Source organism: Martes martes, assembly GCF_963455335.1.
Source record: "Martes martes genome assembly, chromosome: 15".
Taxonomy (NCBI): domain Eukaryota; kingdom Metazoa; phylum Chordata; class Mammalia; order Carnivora; family Mustelidae; genus Martes; species Martes martes.
The window spans coordinates 27,694,194-27,714,263 of NC_137903.1; the positions used below are offsets into that span (position 1 = coordinate 27,694,194).

At 39.8% G+C, this 20,070-nt stretch overlaps 1 protein-coding gene across 7 annotated transcripts in view; it reads right to left on the reverse strand.

Moving 5' to 3' along the window:
- The window catches only part of PPP1R12B (protein phosphatase 1 regulatory subunit 12B), a 212,752-nt gene that overhangs the window by 115,548 nt on the left and 77,134 nt on the right, over positions 1 to 20,070 (reverse strand). For 3 of the 7 annotated variants that reach the window (XR_013968009.1, XM_080824314.1, XM_080824313.1), the window contains exons 9-13: positions 15,668 to 15,780; positions 13,023 to 13,226; positions 11,659 to 11,741; positions 9,997 to 10,122; positions 3,686 to 3,868 (exon numbers count right to left, since the gene is read on the reverse strand). Coding sequence is in view for 4 of the 7 variants with exons in the window: in XM_080824314.1 (XP_080680440.1) it covers positions 3,686 to 3,868; positions 9,997 to 10,122; positions 11,659 to 11,741; positions 13,023 to 13,226; positions 15,668 to 15,780 (709 nt within the window). In the remaining 3 variants the exon portion in view is untranslated. Of the gene's footprint in view, positions 1 to 3,685; positions 3,869 to 7,409; positions 7,590 to 9,428; positions 9,470 to 9,996; positions 10,123 to 11,658; positions 11,742 to 13,022; positions 13,227 to 15,667; positions 15,781 to 20,070 lie in introns of all 7 variants that reach the window. The other 4 variants (XM_080824312.1, XM_080824311.1, XR_013968010.1 and 1 more) reach the window with 3 other exon arrangements.

Genomic DNA, 20,070 nt, shown 5'->3' on the forward strand with positions numbered 1-20,070 from the left:
AGGTCTTATACCAACCCTGGGCCACTCAAACCATTCTGGCTTTTGGATTCTCCCCATTTTTGTCACTTCACAATTTCCCTTCACTTTTCTAAACTCAACTATATTTTCCTACGTTTATAATGGGAAAGGGGTCCTTATAAATTCATCTACCATGTTGCTAAACGTTTTCCTAAATAAGTTTCGAGTCCATTCACTTTTTTCGGTCTCTTTTGCTACTACCTTTGGGCAAGCCACTGCCTTCTCTCATGCACCTTTCTTCTACAATGGTGTCCTTACCGGTCCTCCCACATCTATTCCTTTCCATCCTTCCCATGTCCAATTCATATGGACTACTGTAACCAGAGTTTAAAAGCCAGAATTTAAAAAAATGTAAGTCAGGTCATGTTATCTTTTTGCTTTTTGGATATTTTCTATAAGATTCAGTAATTCTGCGCCTACATATATATCCAAGAGAAATAAAAACATACGTCCACACGAAAACTTGTACATGAATGTTCACAGTAACATAATTCAAAATAGCCAAAAGGTGGGAAGAACCCAAATGTCCACCAACTTATGAATGGCAAAGAAAATGCAGTATATCCACACAATGGAATAGTGTTTGGCCATAAAAAAGAATAAAGTGCTGATACATGCTACTACATGGATGAACCTTGAAAACATTATTTTAAGTGAAAGAAGTCAGTCACAAAGACCACATATTGATTCCATTTATATGAAATGTCCAGAATAGGCAACCCCATAGAAACAGAAAGTAGATCAGTGGTTCCTGAGGTCTAGGGAATAGGGGGATGGGGGGGGGTAAGAGGGACAATAACGAAAGGTATGGGATTTCTTTTAAAGATGATGACAATGTCCTAAAATTGACTGTGGTAATCACTGCACATATCTGTGAATATACCCCAAATGACTGAACTGTACACCTTAAATTATATGGTATATAAATTACATCTTTATAAAGCTGTTAAAAAAAAGGAGGGGGGTCGCCTGGGTGGCTCAGTGGGTTAAAGCCTCTGCCTTTGGCTCAGGTCATGATCCCAGGGTTCTGGGATCGAGCCCCGCATCGGGCTCTCTGCTAGGCGGGGAGCCTGCTTCCCTTCCTCTCTCTCTGCCTGCCTCTCTGCCTATTTGTGATCTCTGTCTGTCAAATAAATAAATAAAAATCTTAAAAAAAAAAAAAAGCTCCCAGTAGCTCATCATGGTTCTTAACATATATATCCAAAATCTTTGTCCTTGGCTCTAAGACTTTGCATTTATTTATTCCTCAAGCCTCACCTTAGACTGCTCTTTCCCTAACTCTCTACCCCAAAGCCACAACATCTTCTCTCAAATTCTCCAAAGGGGGCGCCTGGGTGGCTCAGTTGTTAAGCATCTGCCTTCGGCTCAGGTCCTGATCCCAGGGTCCTGGGATGGAGCACTGCGTTGGGCTCCCTGCTCAGCAGGAAGCCTGCTTCCCCTCTCCTGCTCTCCCTGCTTGTATTCTCTATACCATTGTGTCTCTCTCTGTCAAAAAAATAAATTTTTTTTTTCTTTTCCAAATTCTCCAAAAGATCAAGCACCTTCCCATCTTAGTGGCTTTTCAACAGTCACATTTTCTGGCAGGAATGTTTATCCCATTCTCCCAGCTATTATTTGCCCTCTACACTTTGAGTATCATCCTCTTAAGATATCCTTCTCCCATCCCGCAGGAGAAAGGAAGTCTTCTGTAGGCAGATCTTTTGTCATAACAACTCATACTACTTTTTCACAGTATATATCACATTATTTAGTGTTTGTTTTTCTTTACTACCATATATGTTTGCCAAGAGCTGAGACTGTTTTTCTCATTCACTGTTGTATTACTGAGGTTCACCATAGTACTTTGCAATGGCCGATGCTCAATAAATCTTTTGAACAGAATGAATGCTGGTGACTGAGTCCAACAGCTCTTTATGTAATATCTTCTTATTTATCTTGTGCCATTACCTTATTTGTCTAATAAAGATTATTTATTATCTAATAAATATCTAATATCTCCCTATTATCTTGCACCATTCTAAAAATGCACTTACCTTGATACACCACATTCATGTAATTCAGTGATGTTTTGATATAATTCTTCTATTCTTATATTTGCTGCTTCTTGAGGAATTATGTCCTAGTGACAATATATGGTACACAGTATGTAACCAATAAATATTTGTGGCTTAAGTAAAACTTCTAAAACACAATTAAAATCTGTAGCAGGCGCTACATTTTGTTTGTAGGTTATAAAAATCCCAGAAGATAGTAACTATCTCTCTAGGTTTCTCTAAATAATGGTGCATGCAATGAGTATTTAATAATGCAGTTTGATAAAAAGCCTGATTTAGCCATCCTTTCAGGGATCATGATCTGAATGATGAATTTAACTCATTTTACTTGCCTTAGCCCAGAAGGATTTTTTAAAGGGAGTTTTTTTCACCTAATATTCAGAAAAAAATTAATTTTGCATTTAGTTCCTAGATGAAACTAATAATACCTTAATTCCATCTGAGCTATTAAATATATAAACATTAAATATTCAAGATTGATTTATTAAAATTTCCTTAGCTGGAAACCAATGAAAAGATGATGCTCTGTAATGTGTTAGCCCAGAAAACTGACTTCCTTCTATTTTTATATAAAGAAATGAAAAAAGAAAGGAAGGAATTAAAAGAAAGGAAAAGAAAGAAAGAAGAAAAACACTATTCTTCAACTCACTTAACACCTCTCAACTTCTCAGAATTTTATTCTTCGAACTGTCTTTATAATAAACAAACATCTAAAAAGTTTAACTCATTATATCTTGTAGATGATAAGACTTCTTGATTTATTACACATATACACACACTCACAAACATACAATCTTCTTCCTTTGGATATTCAAAAGAAAATTTGGATATTCAAAAGAAAAGAAAATTCAAAAGCCAGACGGAAATTTAAATTTTGATAAGATTTCACTTCTTTTTCCAGTCTTAAAAAAGGGATAAGTATGGCTTCAGTTTTTAAGTAGATCTGAAACAGCCAAATGGAGGGCATTCTATTTTTTCCACTTTTTCAAGTGGGTGAAAATGTCCCATTTTTCTTGGTCACATTTTCCAAGATCTCCTAATGTTATCAAAAAGTTCTTCTTAGCATCTACCTTAAATCTCTCCTGTGCCAATCATGACTGCTCTCTCATAATTTTTCTTGGAAGAAATTGTACAGTAACCAGTCCCTATCCTTCCACCATATTACCATATACCATTCAGTTCTTTTTCTGGTATTTTTTAACCAATTAAAATGATATCCTAGCTTTATTTCTCTGAGTCTTTTTCATGATACTGCTTTTCTTTGCTGCCGGAAAAGTCTTCATCGACGACTCAGAACAAAAGAAAAGATCCTTCTCTGTGCTTCAGGTTCTGCATCACAAAATGGGGAAAATATGCCCGACCCTGATTTCTTTTATAAGACAACTGGAAAAGATATGCCTATATTCATAACAGAATAAGTATCTATGTTAAATAATCAGAAATAATTAAGAGCTCCATCAAAAGTCTCCCAGAGGCAAAATAGAAAACCCAAACTGTAATATAAAGATCTACTTTCACAAATATATTTGGGATTGGGGGAAAGACCTCACACCCACTCCTTTATCTCCTACCTCAAAGCAGAATCCCGCAAATGCAATCAGTACAGAACATACCTCCTCCTGTCCCGGGCTTCCACAGAGGAGTCTGTTCCAGGAGCGGAGAGCTGAGTGGCAGTTGTAACCCCATTGGCAGTGCTAGGTGGAGGGCGATTAGTGATCACACAGAGCGGGGTGCTAGAAGAGACATTGTCTACTGTTTTCTCTGTTGTTGAGTCAGCCTGGGATTTGTAAGGAGTCCTGAAACCAAAAACACAAAAACACAAGCAGAAAGAGAATGGTCAGGCATGCTACATAACAAAGCACTAGCACACAGAGGGTTTGAGATAAGTTTAACTAGGGAATCTTCTGGCTCAGATTTTATTTGCTGGTTGACTGGTTTTTTAAATTCTGAGCTCTTAAATCTTAGAACAGTATGATTACACATTTAATATGAAATCCTCTGCCCAAAGAGTTCTATTTCATGAATTTTTTTTAAGATTAAAATTTTTTTAAAAAATTAGCTATGGCACAAGGAAGATAGTAACATATGCAAGAGTGCTTTAAATGATTCCTGAGTACCATCTGGTTTCCACACACATGCACACACAGAGGCAGGGCCTCTCCACACACATGAAAACAACACTAAAGTCACTTACGATATTAATCTCCACCTGCCCCTTAATTCTTGGCAGTAGGAGTCTGTGGTAGTCCTCAGCCTAGATTAGATGACCTTCTTCTTGGATTCCAGATATATGTGATAAATACAACCTCAGTATGTCTAGTTCTTTCTCACCTAGCTCAGCAACTGCTCTCTATTTAACCAAATGGCCTGATTGCCTGTATCCTTAAGTGTATACATGAGCCACAGAAACAAAAACTATTAAGATTCTATATGTAACCTTAACTGCAGACTTTCCAACAGCAAGCTGTATAATTAAACTCATTTACATGAAAACAAGATCTTTGTTTCTTAACAAAGAGTTGAGAGCAACCATTGGCTCTCCACCCAAAAAGCTATCATTTGTGATGTCACAGCTTGTTGCTGGGGTAACAGAGATCCAAAATTGATATTCACAGAGATGGGAAAAGCAATGAAAATAAAGAATGCTAAAAATCTGGGTTTTTTTTTCACCTACTCACAATTACCAGGAATGCTTATAAGTAGCTATAAGCTCATTTTCAAATAATCACATCATTAGAATAAGCTTGAAAGCAATAATCAGATTGTAAAAATCTAAACAGGGTACCTAGATGCAAATATAAAAATAGAACAGTTTTGAAGTGATATCTAAAAAACACAAGCCACTTCTCCAGAAGCAATTAATGACTCAGAAAAAAGGTGAAATTAAATTCCTCAGACTTACAAGATGTATAAGTCTATAGGACACACCAATAAAATTAGCCAGAAACAAAGCTATAAAAAATTACACTTATCAAAACCTTACCTGACATTCTTTTTAGGTTAGTAACATGTTTTGTTCTCTCTGCGATTTTTTCTGCTGTAGAAATGCCACGGATTTTATTTTACTGAATTACAGAATGGACTTGAACTATTATTTTGATGTGTGGTACGATTTTACAAGTAGAATGTTAGGAGCAGAATAGGAAGGGATGCCTGGGTGGCTCAGCCAGTTAAGTGTCTGCCTTCAGCTCAGGTCATAATCCCAGAGACCTGGGATTGAGTCCCATAGTGGGCTCCTTGCTCAGTGGGAGGCCTACTTCTCTCTGTGCCTGCTGTTCCTCCTGCTTGCACACACCCTCTCTCTCTAATAAATAAATAAAATCTTAAAAAAAAAAAAAAAAGATTGCCAGAATAGGAAAAGCTCCAAAGCAGGCGTCAGAGGCTCTGGAACCACTGGGGCTACATTGCAGCCAAGTTAACCTCTCTAGTCTCTTCAACTGTAAAATGGGAATAATGATACCATAAAATCCAGGGGTCTTGTGATAATTAAATAAAATAATTTATGAAGAACACTTAGTATTGACAAATACATAGTATTGACAAAAACAAAACATAGGCTCAGTGGAAACAAAATAGTTAAACAGGATCTCTGACATGGACAAATCCAGGTTCAAACTCTACCTCGATTCCTTAATAGATATGTGACCTTGGGCAGATGAATAAGTTTTGGGTCTCACTTTCCATGTCTATAAAATTAAAATGGTACTTCATATACTGGAGGCCTCTTTATAAACAATGTACGTGTGCCTGAGATAGAGAGTTGCCTGACCCATATTCATTTTCCTTTTCTTCCTAACAGAACCCATATATCATTGAGGCCAGCATTGTACTTAGTTAAAAATTCACATTTTCCAAAGTCTCCCTGGCTGCTAGAGGTGGCCAGTGAGACATAAGTAGAAATCGGTGCTTTGGGGGGAACCTCCGTTCAGAGGCCTTCCCTCTTTGTGTATTTCTCCCTTTCTTCCTTCTTCCCGCCTAGAACGCGGTCATGACTCCTAGAGCTTCAACAGTTGTTTTGTGCCATGAGGCAACCCATGGAAATGGAAGCATGATTTAAGGATTGTGAAGCAGAAAGACATTAGGATCCAGGATTCTTTAATGACTTCAAAGCTATGGTGCCAGCCCTGCCTATTGCTGGACTTTGTTAAGTGAGAGAAAAAAAAATAAACCTTTATCATATTTTAGCCTTAATTATTTAGATTTACTGCTATATGGGAGTAAATCAATCGCTCATGTAATTTTTGTAATTACCTAAGCCAATATTTGGCACATGATAGTGTTCAACAAATGGCAGCCATTACTATCTCTCCCTAGTCTTAGCTCTTAATACTTAAGCAAGTAACCTCTCTGTGTTTCAGTTTCTTTATCTATGGTATAATATTTACTATGCCTGTGCAGATGAATTATTGTGAGGGTCTAATAAATTTCTACATAATTATATAGTATTATTAATAATAATCCAACCTGAGGCTATCCCTAGGAGCCAACCAATGCTCACCAGTTATTTTAAGGAAAGAAATCTAATAAATGGACAAAAATCAATCAAGCACTACCATAAGCAAGTGTTCTTGGAGCAACAAGCAACACTATCATCATTGTTTTTCATTTTCTTTGTGTCAGTTCTAGAAACAAGCCCTCAAAAAGGGGTCCCTTTGCCATACCCCAGAGTAAAAAAGATCTCTGACCATACATACAGGGTCAAAAGCCATAGTCAAAACCACAGCTGAAGTTCTGTTGCACTTTCACAATGAAGCCTTGCCCATGCTACCCCCATGCTAGCCCTTAGACAGACTAGACACCATTGCCCCAGGAATACCACAAATCTAGACAAATTTAGACAAACATAAATCTCCTCCCTCCCACAGTGTTTCCAGCAAAATGCTCTCATTGACTGGGAATTTTCAGAAAGCTATAGGAAGCTTTTGGAACAAGAGTTAGCTTTTCTTCTGATTCGGGTTTGTATCTCATCCTCTGACAAAAAAGAGTAAGTAGAAAAGATTCCTACTCACAATTACTGGAAAACTAATGTAAGTGAAGTATGGGGATATTTTAAATATGTGTTTTCCCATAATAGGATGACCCCTACACAGGAATCATACAACAGAAGTCATTTTAAGTTGATGCCTAAACACCAAGTACCAAGATATATACCCAATGAGCAACTGCTGAGTGGCTAATACAAGGCCAAACAAAACATCCTTGTTAAATCACGGACATTTTCACAAGAATTCAAACTTGCTTCCCCAGTGCCAAAGTCCCTTTGGTTCGAATCTCATATGTGCATCTAGAGGCATGAGTTTCGATGGCTGTAACTCAAATGGCCCCAAGAAGCCTTACCTGCCATGGTGTACAGATGCAGTAGTGTTTGCACTGATTGGTGCAGGGCAAGAAGAGGCAGGTTGCCACTTGCTGCCCCGAGAGGTAGATGAACCAATGGTAATGGGTGAGGTAGCAGATGGATTGCGATTGGCTGAAATGTAGGGACTTGTGGGGTCACTACTTCTACCAAATGAAGCACTGCAAAACAGCACACAGTCACTTTCTTCAGGACATGCTGCTCACCCACCATTTCCCAGCACCACCTTCCCCCCCAAGATTGTGCATTTAAAAGGAATGTAGACCAAAGAGAGGGTACGGCAACTGGGAAGTGGAGTGAGTGATCAACTCCAGCTAGAGCTGGGTCACTGGCAGCAAGCAGGCATCTGTCAATCATCCAAAAGAGTGAAGGAACATGGAGGAGAGATGATATGCAATAAGAGAAAGCAGAAGAGTAGTATATAGGAACAGAAGAGGGGCTACGAAATATTAGCAAATAGAATAATTTTATTAGAAAAAGTAATTCCCAACAAACCCCAAGGCAAAAAATCATGCAACCCCAAATGTCTACCTGATACAGAAGTAGCAGTGCAGAAGCTAAAGTAAGACCAAGAATTTGGAGAGGTTTTGGAGTAACAATTTAAAATTAAAGAGTGGAGAAGAATAAAAAAGCTCCGTGGGGGGAAAAAGTCTCTGAGAATTGTGGTTATTTAGTCTAAAATGTGTCTCGGGAGGATTCAAGGTTTTAAGTCTAGAACATAATACTGCATGGGCAACAGAAGGTAACTTTCCTTTGTTTCAAATGAAGATAAGTAAGAACCATCTCAATCAAAGCAAAAAATTATTTGGATTAGAATTTTTTTTTTAAAAAGTCTTGACTATTATAGTAATGAGACACAAGCAGGGGTGACCAAGACAAACTATGAAGCCTTCTTTGGCAAAGATGCATTTTACTGGGACACAGAAAAGGAATTTCTGCCCAAGGACAAGAGATGAACTAGAAGAAAATGGAAAGTATGCTGAGGACTGGTGGAGCCCAAGATGGCCAAATGTCTTCTCACACTTTCTTTTTTAAATAGCAATAGCATACAATTCTTCCCTTTTGAAAATATCATAAAATGAGATTTTGTATAATCAAAAAATGCTGTAAGGGTGACAGAGGTTTGGAAATCCAAAGCATGAAGCAAGTTGTGGATCTTTCAAAAAGAACTCATAATTAAGCATGCTTTCTACCCTAAACAGAAGCATATGTTTACCATAATTATGCCAACTGTATCTATCTATCTATCCATCCAGATGCTACTCACTCAACCCATGTGTTAATGATCTGGATGGTGAAAAAGAACAACCCCACCACAATGTAACAACATGCTTGGAAATTAAATGCAGCTTTCTCTCTTTCCTAGATCTAGAACGTTATTTTCTCAGAAAAGTTTTCTTGGTCTTGGATGTAACCATAAGGAGTAATGATGTATCTAGACAGACTAAGACCTTAGCCCTGAAGACAGGCAAGTGATAGCTTCATTGAGCCAAAAACACCGAGTTTGTATATATAATGAAACTTCAGTGAGACCACTGAACTACCTACTACCCCTGTAGAACTGAAGACCATCCAAAGGCCACAGTAGCTGTTTGTTTTATAGCTCGCTAGTTCCCACGTTCTGGCATTAACTAGTTGACAAGATTCCTCCAATCCAGTGGAAATAAGTTTTAAACCCAAACACATATTTTATGGCAAAAGGCTGTTCCTCAGGCAGCCAACCAATCATCCATAAAACCTAATGATGAAGCCCATCATGATGATGAAGAGGCAGCTGGAGGGGCTGAGTAAATGAAAGTGAAGAAAGAATTCAAAGTAAGCAATGAGAGCCAGACTCTTCCACATCAGCAGCAAAGTTCAAATCAAAATACTAATTAAGTGTATCTTATAGCTTAATGGCTCTGGCAAAGGTGCTTTGCGTGCTGGCTGGTACATGGCAAAGAAAATAATGGCAGAAAAGAGAATATATAAATGAGAAAAGGGGAAGGAAACCCATGTACCTTCTCTGCACCAAACTTGCGAGTTTCACATCTTGATGGATCTGAGGGCCATTAAAGTCATAAAAAAAAAACAACTCAAGTCCCTAAATTAACAGGCTTCAATATGAAACTTCTTTAATGCAATTCAAAACTGTCCCCATTACCCACCCCCCTCACCACCCTATAGGGTCCCTCCCTTCCTCCCCATAAAAATGTAACTTGAGATGAGAACTACTCAAGTTTTAGAAAAAGGAAAACTAGCTACTGGACAAAGGTGATTTAGATTCAGTCCTGCTCGGGGATTACTAGAAGTCACTTCCAGTTGAAGATTTTAATAGGACTGAGAAGAAAGAGTATAAATTCGGATCTGTCTGTGGTGAGAATTTGGAATTAGCTTACTTTACTTCAATTAGAAAAATAAATGTTAATTTAAAATTAGTCAAGATGTTACTCCCAAGAAATCTAAAAGTAATTCATTTTTGATTCATTTTTGTGGTGCTAATTGGATATAAAATGGCATGCAATTATTATCCATACGCCCATAACCAGAGTGAAGAAAAATCATCTCCCGCCGCGTGGAACCTGGTACCTTTTCAAGTAGGTTGATACATAGGTAGAAGGAGCAACTGTCTGTGGAGTTTCACTTCCCTTTGCTTCATCCCTCCACAGCTGCCGTGTGTACGAACCACTCCTCACTAGATTAACAGCTGATTCTCTGGAGAGGCATGGAAGAAAAATAAAACAAAGCACTGATTCCTGCCACCAGTTTTGTCCATGTTACAATGCAAACTGGGAAGGGCGCCTGGGTGGCTCAGTTGGTTAAGCATCTGCCTTTGGCTCAGGTCATGATCTCAGGGTCCTGGCACTGAGCCCCACATCGGGCTCTCTGATCAGGGGGGAGTCTGCTTCCCCCTCTGCCCCGCCCCCCACTCACATTCTCTCTATTGCAAGTAAATAATCAAAAACGAAATAAAACAAAACAAACAAACAAACAAAAACACTCCAAACTGGGAGAGGAGAGCCAGGGACAGGAATTGTAATACGGCTAAAGAAATAGAAACACTTTTCAAGTGATGCTTGGTTTTATATAAACCTGTTTTCTGTATACACAGAGGATGGGTCAAGTATTACTTCTGCCTGCTTTCTTTTATCAACTTCAAAGCCAACGAACTTCAATAGGTACCAAATCCTTGTATCAAAGGTCTCCAATTCTTTGGTAATGAGAACTCACTTTTGTTTCTCCTTTAAAAGGCTTTTACAAAGCTAATAGGTTGTTCCTAAGTAAGCAGAGAAGAGGATGATGGGGAAGATGAGGAAGTCTGTTACAAGGGAAAGAGGTAACTACCACAGAAGAGGAAAAGAGAAGAACATGCTGGAAGTCTACTTAGTGTTATAAATAAAAGCCGTCCAGGAAAGGGCAGTAGTAGGATTTCTAACTCACAACTGTTCACTCAGGGCCTTTGCGACCAAAGCTGTGGCTCTCCATAACAGTCCTCAAACTTCAATGTGCATTTGAATGACCTAGAGAATTTTGTTAAAATGCAAGTTCTAATTCAGCAGGTCTGAGGTGGGGCCTGAGATTCTGCATTTCTAACATGCTTCCAGGTGATACCAGTGCTGCTGAGTGGGAAGACCACACCTCGAAAAGCAAGGTTCTCGGGTGCCTGGGTGGCTCAGTGGGTTAAGCTGCTGCCTTTGGCTCAGGTCATGGTCTCAGGGTCCTGGGATTGAGTCCTGCATCGGGCTCCCTGCTCAGCAGGGAGCCTGCTTCCCTCTCTCTCTCACTGCCTGCCTCTCTGCCTACTTCTGATCTTTCTCTGTCAAATAAATAAAATAAAATAAAAAAGAAAGAAAAGCAAGGCTCTCAATCAGGCTCTGCCTGAGATGCAGCAGTATCTCAAAATCCTCACATTCATTTTCACTGATGAGGAAGACTTGATATTTTATGTACATACACATTAGAAGTTGATCACTAATTAAACAACAAAATCTTTTTATCTACTATGGAGTAGGTCGTGTGCTAGGTACTAGGGGTCCCTGAGAAACCAGACATAGATCCTACCTTCACAGAGCCTGTTGGTATACTAAACAAATTCACCCTTGGAAGGGTCTGGGAATACTTCCTAAAGACAGTAATACCCAAGCTGAAGTGACAGCTGGGAGGAGCTCTAAGCAGAAGGAATAAACAATCCATAATGGGCCAGGGGCACCTGCCCCCAGATGACCATCTTCTGGCCTGTATTCAAATTACCTGTTCTCCTTTTCTTCAATGTCGCTTGTGCTGCTGAGCCTCCGGGGGGCTAGCGAACTAAAATAGCTTTTGTTTTCTCTCTCCTGTAAAATCAAAACAAGTGAAGCACAGAGAAGGTACAATACTGACACAGAGTAATGTTCTGGGTAAAAAAGCAGATACACCTATATCATCTTATTTCCTGATCCAATACCAATTCTGGTTTGAGTGGTATTATAAAAGGTTACCTTCCAAAGGCTGATTCCTACATTTCCTCCATTAAAAACCAATATGTAGGGAAGTAATTCTCATGGGAAAAGCCATGATGATCAAAAAAAGGAAAACAGCAGCACAAATGACACAAAGCAGCAGCTGCCAAGAGAGACGGAGCCTTTGATAGCCACAAACAGAAAGCTCCACTCGCAAGTTCTTCAGGAAATGAGCCTTATTTCTTCCCCAGCCCATCTTCCCTTTGAAATGCAGCTTCATGTACAACTAACATGCTGCAGAGTTCATCCAACCAATATGCTTCCTCTCCTTCAGGAGTCTCCAGAAACATAATCCTGAGCAAGGGCACTATGGTTACAGGGCAGACCTGACCCCAGAGAAGGGCATCAGGTAAGCTCTAGAAAATCTAGAACCAAAACTTAAGAAATAATGCACTGATCTTGGATGATTATGTGGATGAGGGTTTTGTGAAGTAAGCCTGATCATACATCTAGTCATGAAAAAAAATGAGGCACTGAAACATGTTTTTCCTAAGTGCTAATTTGCCTGAGCTTCATTAGGATCAAAAGTCCAGGGTGCCTGGGTGGCTCAGTGGGTTAAGCCTCTGCCTTTGGCTCAGGTCATGATCTCAGGGTCCTGGGATCGAGTCCCACATTGGGCTCTCTGCTCAGTGGAGATCCTGCTTCCCCCCCTCTCTCTGCCTGCCTCTCTGCCTACTTGTGATTTCTCTCTCTGTGTGTCAAGTAAATAAATAAAATCTTTAAAAAAAAAAAAAAAAAGCCCAGCTAAGGAACTTTGCTTCCAAACACTGAAAGAATAAATTACTGGTATTGGTTCAAGGGAAACTTAGGCCATATCCAAATCTTCCTGTTTCTGATTTAATTAATTAATTAATTAATTAATTTGCCCTAGGTAAGGAGGGTAAGGAAGAACGAACATAAGCTATGCCAAAAGGTAAAGGGTTTTTCTTTTTTGGTCGAGTAGTAATAGCAAGCAAATGGCTAACTGATTAAACTACCAATGTGCCATCTCCCTTTAAAGACTTTGTACTTCCAAAATCAAATCAGGGACTAGAACACACTTTCCTTTGCTCTGAGACTGAATTTCCACAGAAGGGAAATGCCTAGGAACTCCCCCGCACCCTGCCTAAACTGCACCTTATCTTTGCCGTCCAGCAGGGCAGAAATCCGAGGGCTTGATGACGACCGGTGGATAGAGGAGCCTCGGTCCCTCAGAGCTTCCCTAGAATTGGCCACCTCACTCAGCATGTTGTGGCTGCCAGTTTTTCTGAGTCCCAGTCTCCACGAAGAAGGAGATTCATCTCTGGGCTCTTCCGGCTTGTTAAAAAGGCTGGAGGAGAACTACGAAGGAAGAAGCAAAGAAAAGAAAAGGAGGAATAAAAAAGGTCCTGATGATTCTTTTCAGCCTATTTGCCTTTTCCCACACTTAACTAAGTTCAGCGAGGCAGTATCGGGCAGTACAAGGAGAACAAATACATGGCAGGCTTTCTGCCAATGCTCCCTTCCTCACCTGGCAGACGCTAGTAACTGCTCAAGGCTCCCTTTCTCCCTGAGCCAGAAATAGCCTCAGATTCTTAACACAGTGCTCCTACTGACAGAGTTGCTCTCTGAGAAATTAAACACTGTTTGCTCTCTTAGCAATGAGTACTGACCTAGAACACCAGGAGATCCACGTTCTAGTAAAAACATCTTCTCTTGCTCGACTGTGTAACTGAAAATGGGACATTTTACTTCTCTAGGTCTCAACATGCTCACCTGTAAAATGGTGATAATAAGCTTAATTCCTCCTTATAACATGTGAAGACTAGAAAACACAGATGAGGCAACGTATAAATATGTTTAAGGTACTGTGGTAAGACTGTGGTAAGCCGATTTAAGTTAACAATAATAAAAATACTAAAACTCGGGGCGCTGGGTGGCTCAGTGGGTTAAGCCTCTGCCTTCGGCTCAGGTCATGGTCTCAGGGTCCTGGGGCTCTCTGCTCAGCGGGGAGCCTGCTTCTCCCTGTCTCTCTCTGCCTGCCTCTCTGCCTACTTGTGATCTCTTTCCATCAAATAAATAAATAAAATCTTAAAAAAAAATACTAAAACTCACTCCACTCAAATTCTAATTACTTATTTCAAGAAAATAGTTTATGTGATCTTGGGCAGCAGTTCCAAGTGTTTCAGATCTCACCAAGCAGCAAAATTAAAAAAGAAGAAAAATGGCAGAAGTCACAGAATTGCCATCTGTCTAGATTTTGCCAGGACAACATCTTTGAAACACTTGCTTACCATTTCCATCACTATCATTTCATTAAAAAAAGAAAAACATTTTAACCTCAGAAAAGAGAGCTTTCTGAAAAGCTTACATTGTCTTCATCTCATTTTGCCATAAACCACAGAAAACATCATAGACTAGTGTTAGGCCCAAACACCGGTCTGAAGTAGCTGCTCTTTCGAACGGCAGTCAATGATCCATGCCTGGGACCTGGGGGACCTCTGCAAGATGGCTTCGGTCTTTCTCCAGGTTATCAGGCCACCTTTACTGCCTGGTGGAGTGAAAATGCAATAGAGACACTAAATCACTCATCTCCAGCTCACACTTAGACTTTCTCTTTTACTTAGTCCCTGAACGGATATATTTATGTACTCCCTCCAGCTCTTTATAAGCCACCCGACTCTGAGAGTCACGCACACTCTCTCTTTCAAAAATAAAACAAAAAATAAAATAAATTAAAAGAAAGCAAGAAGTCTAGTCACACTTAGAAGCAGTGGGAGTGTGTGAGGTACAGCTAAATGCCTGGGTGAGGAGGGAGGTCTGGGTTCTGTTGGAGACATCGCTACAGATTCAAAGTGATGCTCACCGGAATAAATAAGCAGACAGGCCTTTGCTTCCTCGTCTCCACAATGACACCATAATCCTGTCTTTTCGATTCATGAGGCACTAAGATCAGTATAAGTTAGTGTCTACAAAACCATAGAGTTTTTCGACAACTTTCTTCCCAAGAACTCAGATCAATTCTTAATCTCAAAACTAACTGTATCCTTTGTAGAGCAAGGTCATTATTCAACTCCATCTCACTGCCTGGAAGCCTATAGCTTCTTAGAGGCCTGGGCTGAACTGCAGGAGGAGGTGTCTCTGGTATTTCCACAAGGTCTTTCTACCTCTGCTCTCTACTCATTATGATGAGTACTGCCAAGACTTCATTTATGAAAGTAAAACTTTAAACAAGAAGTAAAAGAAGGACGTAAGTCATCGAATCAATTAATACTGAATGCTAGCTATCCTCCTAACCCAGTCTGAACTTTATATATACTTACCTTACTTAGCCTTAGATATAAAGAAAATAAGCAATGGACAAAATTCTTTGGTCCCAGGTCACTATATCTTATGTTAAACACACTGTAGCCAAATTTGGTGAAGGATTTGTAGCTTTTGTGAGCAATGTTATAATGCAATGGTTGTGCACCCCCGCCACATCCATACTTTGAAGCTCTGCCCAATATGACTATAATATTTGGAGACAAGGTGGCCGTCTGCACACTAGGAAGAGAGACCTCACTAGGAACTGACTCAGCTAGCTCTGTGATCTTGGACATCCCAGCCTCCAGAATTGTGAGAAATACATCTGTATTGTTTAAAGCCATCTGGTTGGTGGTATTTTGTTATGGCAGACTAAGCAGACTAGGACAGGCAAGATGTATCTATATTATATTAAGAGTGCATCTTTAAGGCCTTTCAAACCGTATGTAACCATAGTAGGAGAAATATAATATTCAAATAAGTTCCAAAATACTCACTCTCCTAGCTGAAGAGGCAGAGAAGGTATTCTGAACTGGTGGTGGTATCTGTTCCGTGATAATACTCTTGCTTTCAGAGTTGGAATGGTTGACAATGGCTTCTGGCTTTTTATCTATTATTTAAGACAAGAGAAGCAACAAGGGCAAATATGAAAACCTTATCTGTGCATTTATGTATGTACTTTTCTGCTAACAGAAAAGGTTTACCCATTATCAAACAGAGTATTAGGGCCATGTAATGCTTGGATTCAAACTAAAATGAAATCTCTAGCAACTGTTGCCAAAAGGAAATAAACTCCATAGTAAAATTCCTTTCTCGATAGGCTCTTATTCCCAGATATATAGCTGAAAACTTTCTCCACATTATGTACCATATATAAAATTCATCAGTAAGTACATAATAAGAATCTACTCTGTTTTGGGAGATTGGGCAGGAAAAACCAGATAGATCTTGCTTTCTAGGTAATTATAATCAAGACTTGAGATAAGATGCATAATGGTAATAGTAACAACAGAAGATCATATCTAAGTTAGGTGCTAAATTGGCTGAGTTGGAGCGATGGGGCTTTATGAATCTAGAGTAAATCCTCTGAGGCAGGAAATGACAAGGAAAGATGCCACAGAAAAACTGGAAGACAAATACCAACTGACAGGAGGAAGAAAGGGTATGAGTAATGACTCAGAAATCAAATACACACATCTGTTGGTCAGTAAATTTAAGTCTAAGTGGGCCTAATTTAAGCAGGCCTAACTAAAGTAATGAATATTCTTGGGACTACAACAGGAAATAAAGGTAGAAAGGGTTACAAAGGATATTGCGAGTTAAGCTACAGAACTGTAGTAGGTGAACCCTCTTAATAAATAATAAATGATGGCCCATCTTATAGGGCCATCAAGTGGAAACCCCATCTGTCTTGTTCACTGCTACATCAGTGCCTACACCTAATAGGTATGGTGGGGCCTTCTGATCCATGTACCCTGGAAATAGGGCCCCAGAGTAATCCACCTATGAATTATGTGACAATTTTAAGCCACATTCTAGCTGTGGACATTGGGCAAATTACTTAATATATATGAACCTCTCTTTTCTCACTGATTAATCAGGGATTTTAATTCTTACCTATGAATTGCTATAAAGTCTAGAGATAATGTTTTTGAATTGCATTGTTCAATGTCTGGCCATAATAAGTCCCTAGTAAACAGTTATTTATTATTAATGTTATAATTTCTTATGGTTATTATGAATATTTAAGACATTCTTTAAATATTATCTGAATATCTCTCTCCCCAAGAAGCATACCTTACTACCCAAATGTGACAGATCATTACAGTAAGAACCCTCAATGAATCTATACCCCTGCGTAGTGGCCTCTCAGATTGACTCTGGGCTTATCAATGCGACTTTCTTTTCTTTTTTTTTTTTTTTTTAAGATTTTATTTATTTATTTATTTGACAGACAGGGATCACAAGTAGGCAGAGAGGCAGGCAGAGAGAGAGGGGGAAGCAGGATCCCTGCTGAGCAGAAAGCCCAATGCTTTCCCAGGACCCTGGGATCATGACCCGAGCCAAAGGCAGAGGCTTTAACCCACTGAGCCACCCCAGGCGCCCCTCAATGTGACTTTCTAAGGCCACTGGGACATTAGCAAATGTGACACAAGCAGAGGCTTGGAAAGTGCTTGTACCCTGAACATTGCCCTCTCTTCTTGTAGAATCCAACTGCTGTGGGAAGAAGCAGGGGCTAGTCTGCTTGATGAACATGGCCCACTTGCCTCATTTTAACCAACCACCTGAGAGGTGAGTAAGCCCATCCGGGAACAGCCAGCCCCAGCTAACTTACCAACTGACCACCAACACAGGTTTAAGCCCAGTATTACCACACGGAGAGAAAAGCCATCCCAGGGAAGTCCCTCCCAAATTGCCAACCCACAGAATTGGGTATATATAAATAGCTGTTTCAAGCACCACTAAATTTAGGAATGGCTTGTTATTTAGCAATAGATAACTAATATACCAAGTGTTTAAGTTGAATGAGTAAAAGAAAGGGGAAAAATAGAAATCCAAATCAAACTGGTTACATTCACCTCAAGAGAGAATTAGTATTCTTTACAACTACATTTACATAGAAGACACAGGAAAACTGTCATTTTATGAGACTATATCTGTGGATCTTTTTTTTAAAAATTTTTAAAATTTTTAAATTAACATGTAATGTATTATTAGCCCCGGGGTACAGGTCTGTGAATCACCGGGTTTACACTTTTCAGCACTCACCATAGCACATACCCTCCCCAATGTCCATAACCCCACCACCCTCTCCCTACCCCTCTCCCCCTGGCAACCCTCAGTTTGTTTTGTGAGATTAACAGTCTGGTTTGTCTTCTTCCCGAGCCCATCTTGTTTCATTTATTCTTTTCCTACTCTGTGGATCTTTAAAAACAGGATAAATGGATTCAACAAATACTTGTTTAGGGGCACCTGGGTGGCTCAGTTGGTTAAGTGACTGCCTTCAGCTCAGGTCATGATCCTGGGGTCCTGGGATTGAGGCCCACGTCAGGCTTTCCCTGCTCTGTGGGGAGCCTGCTTCTCCCTCTCCCTCTGCCTGCCCCTCCCCCTGCCTATGCTCTCTCTCTGCCAAATAAACAAATAAAACCTTAAAAAAAATGAAATACTTGTTTAGTACATATATAATGTGTTGGGCATTTGGAAAGGTTTAGATATAATCCAGTTCCCCATATTCTTCCAATATACACTTACGTATAATGTATATTTATTGTGCACCTACCACTTAGAAGACCCAGTGCTAGGCATTATAGAAGACAGAAAGATAAACAAAACATACAACACATTTCAGTGCTTCTGAAACTTGCTGGTAAGGGAAGAAGAGAGGAGATGAGAAACAAAAAGAAATAACACTACTATTAGGTAGGGTAAGTAATATGAAAGAAGTTCAAACAGATAGCTACCAGTCAGAGAAGGGAAAAAAAATTTGTTTCTGTGGTGAAAACTTTTTTATGAAAAAAGTTTCATAAAAGAAACTTCTTTTCATAAGAGAAGCGATCTGAGCTGGGCTTTGAAATATGAGGAAAACTTCAACCGGCAGAAATGACCAGGGAAGCTTGTTGGAACCATCTGGCTTCTGCCTCCATCAGGCTACAGAAACTGCTGAGATTACCAGACTCCCTAAATGCTGTCTATTTCTTGACCTCTCCCTTCCCACTCTTACCCTGGGTTCGTTCGTTCTTTCTCTCTCTCTTTCTTTCTTTCTCTTTTTTATGCTTTTATTTAATTATTTGAGAGAGAAGGAGAGAGCATGCACAAGCAGGGGGAACAGAAGGCAAAGGGAGAGGGAGGCAGAGGGAGAGAGAGAAGCAGGCTCCCCCGTGACCAACGAGCCTGACATGGGGCTCGATCCCAGGACCCTGGGATCATGACCTGAACTGAAGGCAGCTGTTTAACTGAATGAGTCACATAGGCATCCCCTTACCCTGGCTTTTCTGATGCAGAAACACATATCCTGGTTATCCTCAACCTCTCTGACCATACCTTCTTTGCCTCCCAAACACAGCATGCCCCATGACTCTTTCTTATACATCTTTTCTCTACAATCTCCTCCTTGGGAAATCTCCTCCTTTCCCGTACCTTTAGCTTCTACCTTTTAGGCAGATAATTTCCACATTTCACTCTGCACCTGCTACTCTGAGGAGTCCCAGATCAAAGTCAGGATCTCAGGCACACGACTTGCCTGCTATGAGACCCAATTTTCCTCACCCCTTACAGGGTCAATCTCCCACTCTAAAATGTGGTGATAATACATCCCTCAGGGTGTGGCTGTAAGTACACTGCAGAGTAAAAAGCACTACCCAAATGTCGTTATAATCCCCCAAACTAAATATAATCTCTCTTATTAGTGAATACCATTGACAACATTTGTATCTTTCATGTGACATGTTTTTATTCATGTACATGCCTTCCTATTCCCCTGTATGTCCTAGATGTATCCAACAAAAACCATTTATTTAATGAACATGAATGCTTGTCCTGTGTCAGGCATCATGCAGAAACTTAGGAGTAAATGATAAACCTGGAGTTCTCAGCCAGAATGATGAGTACTACAATAGAGGTAAGTATGAAGTGCTAGAAGGATACAAACAGGAGAGCAATTATCATGGGGTGGGAGAACAGTGAAGCAATCCACTCCTTTTCAGTTTTTTATATAGAAAAACCTAAAGAAGGGCTCTTCATCCCAGTAAATCCTACAGCTTATAACAGAAATCAGTCAATAAGCATTTGATAGTCAGAAATGAATTCTAAGGTACAAATAAATGTTCAGGGGGTAGGAAAACTAAGGGCATGTTTGGGGAAACCAAGAAATCCAGCTTGGCTAGTAGATGACACTGCCTAT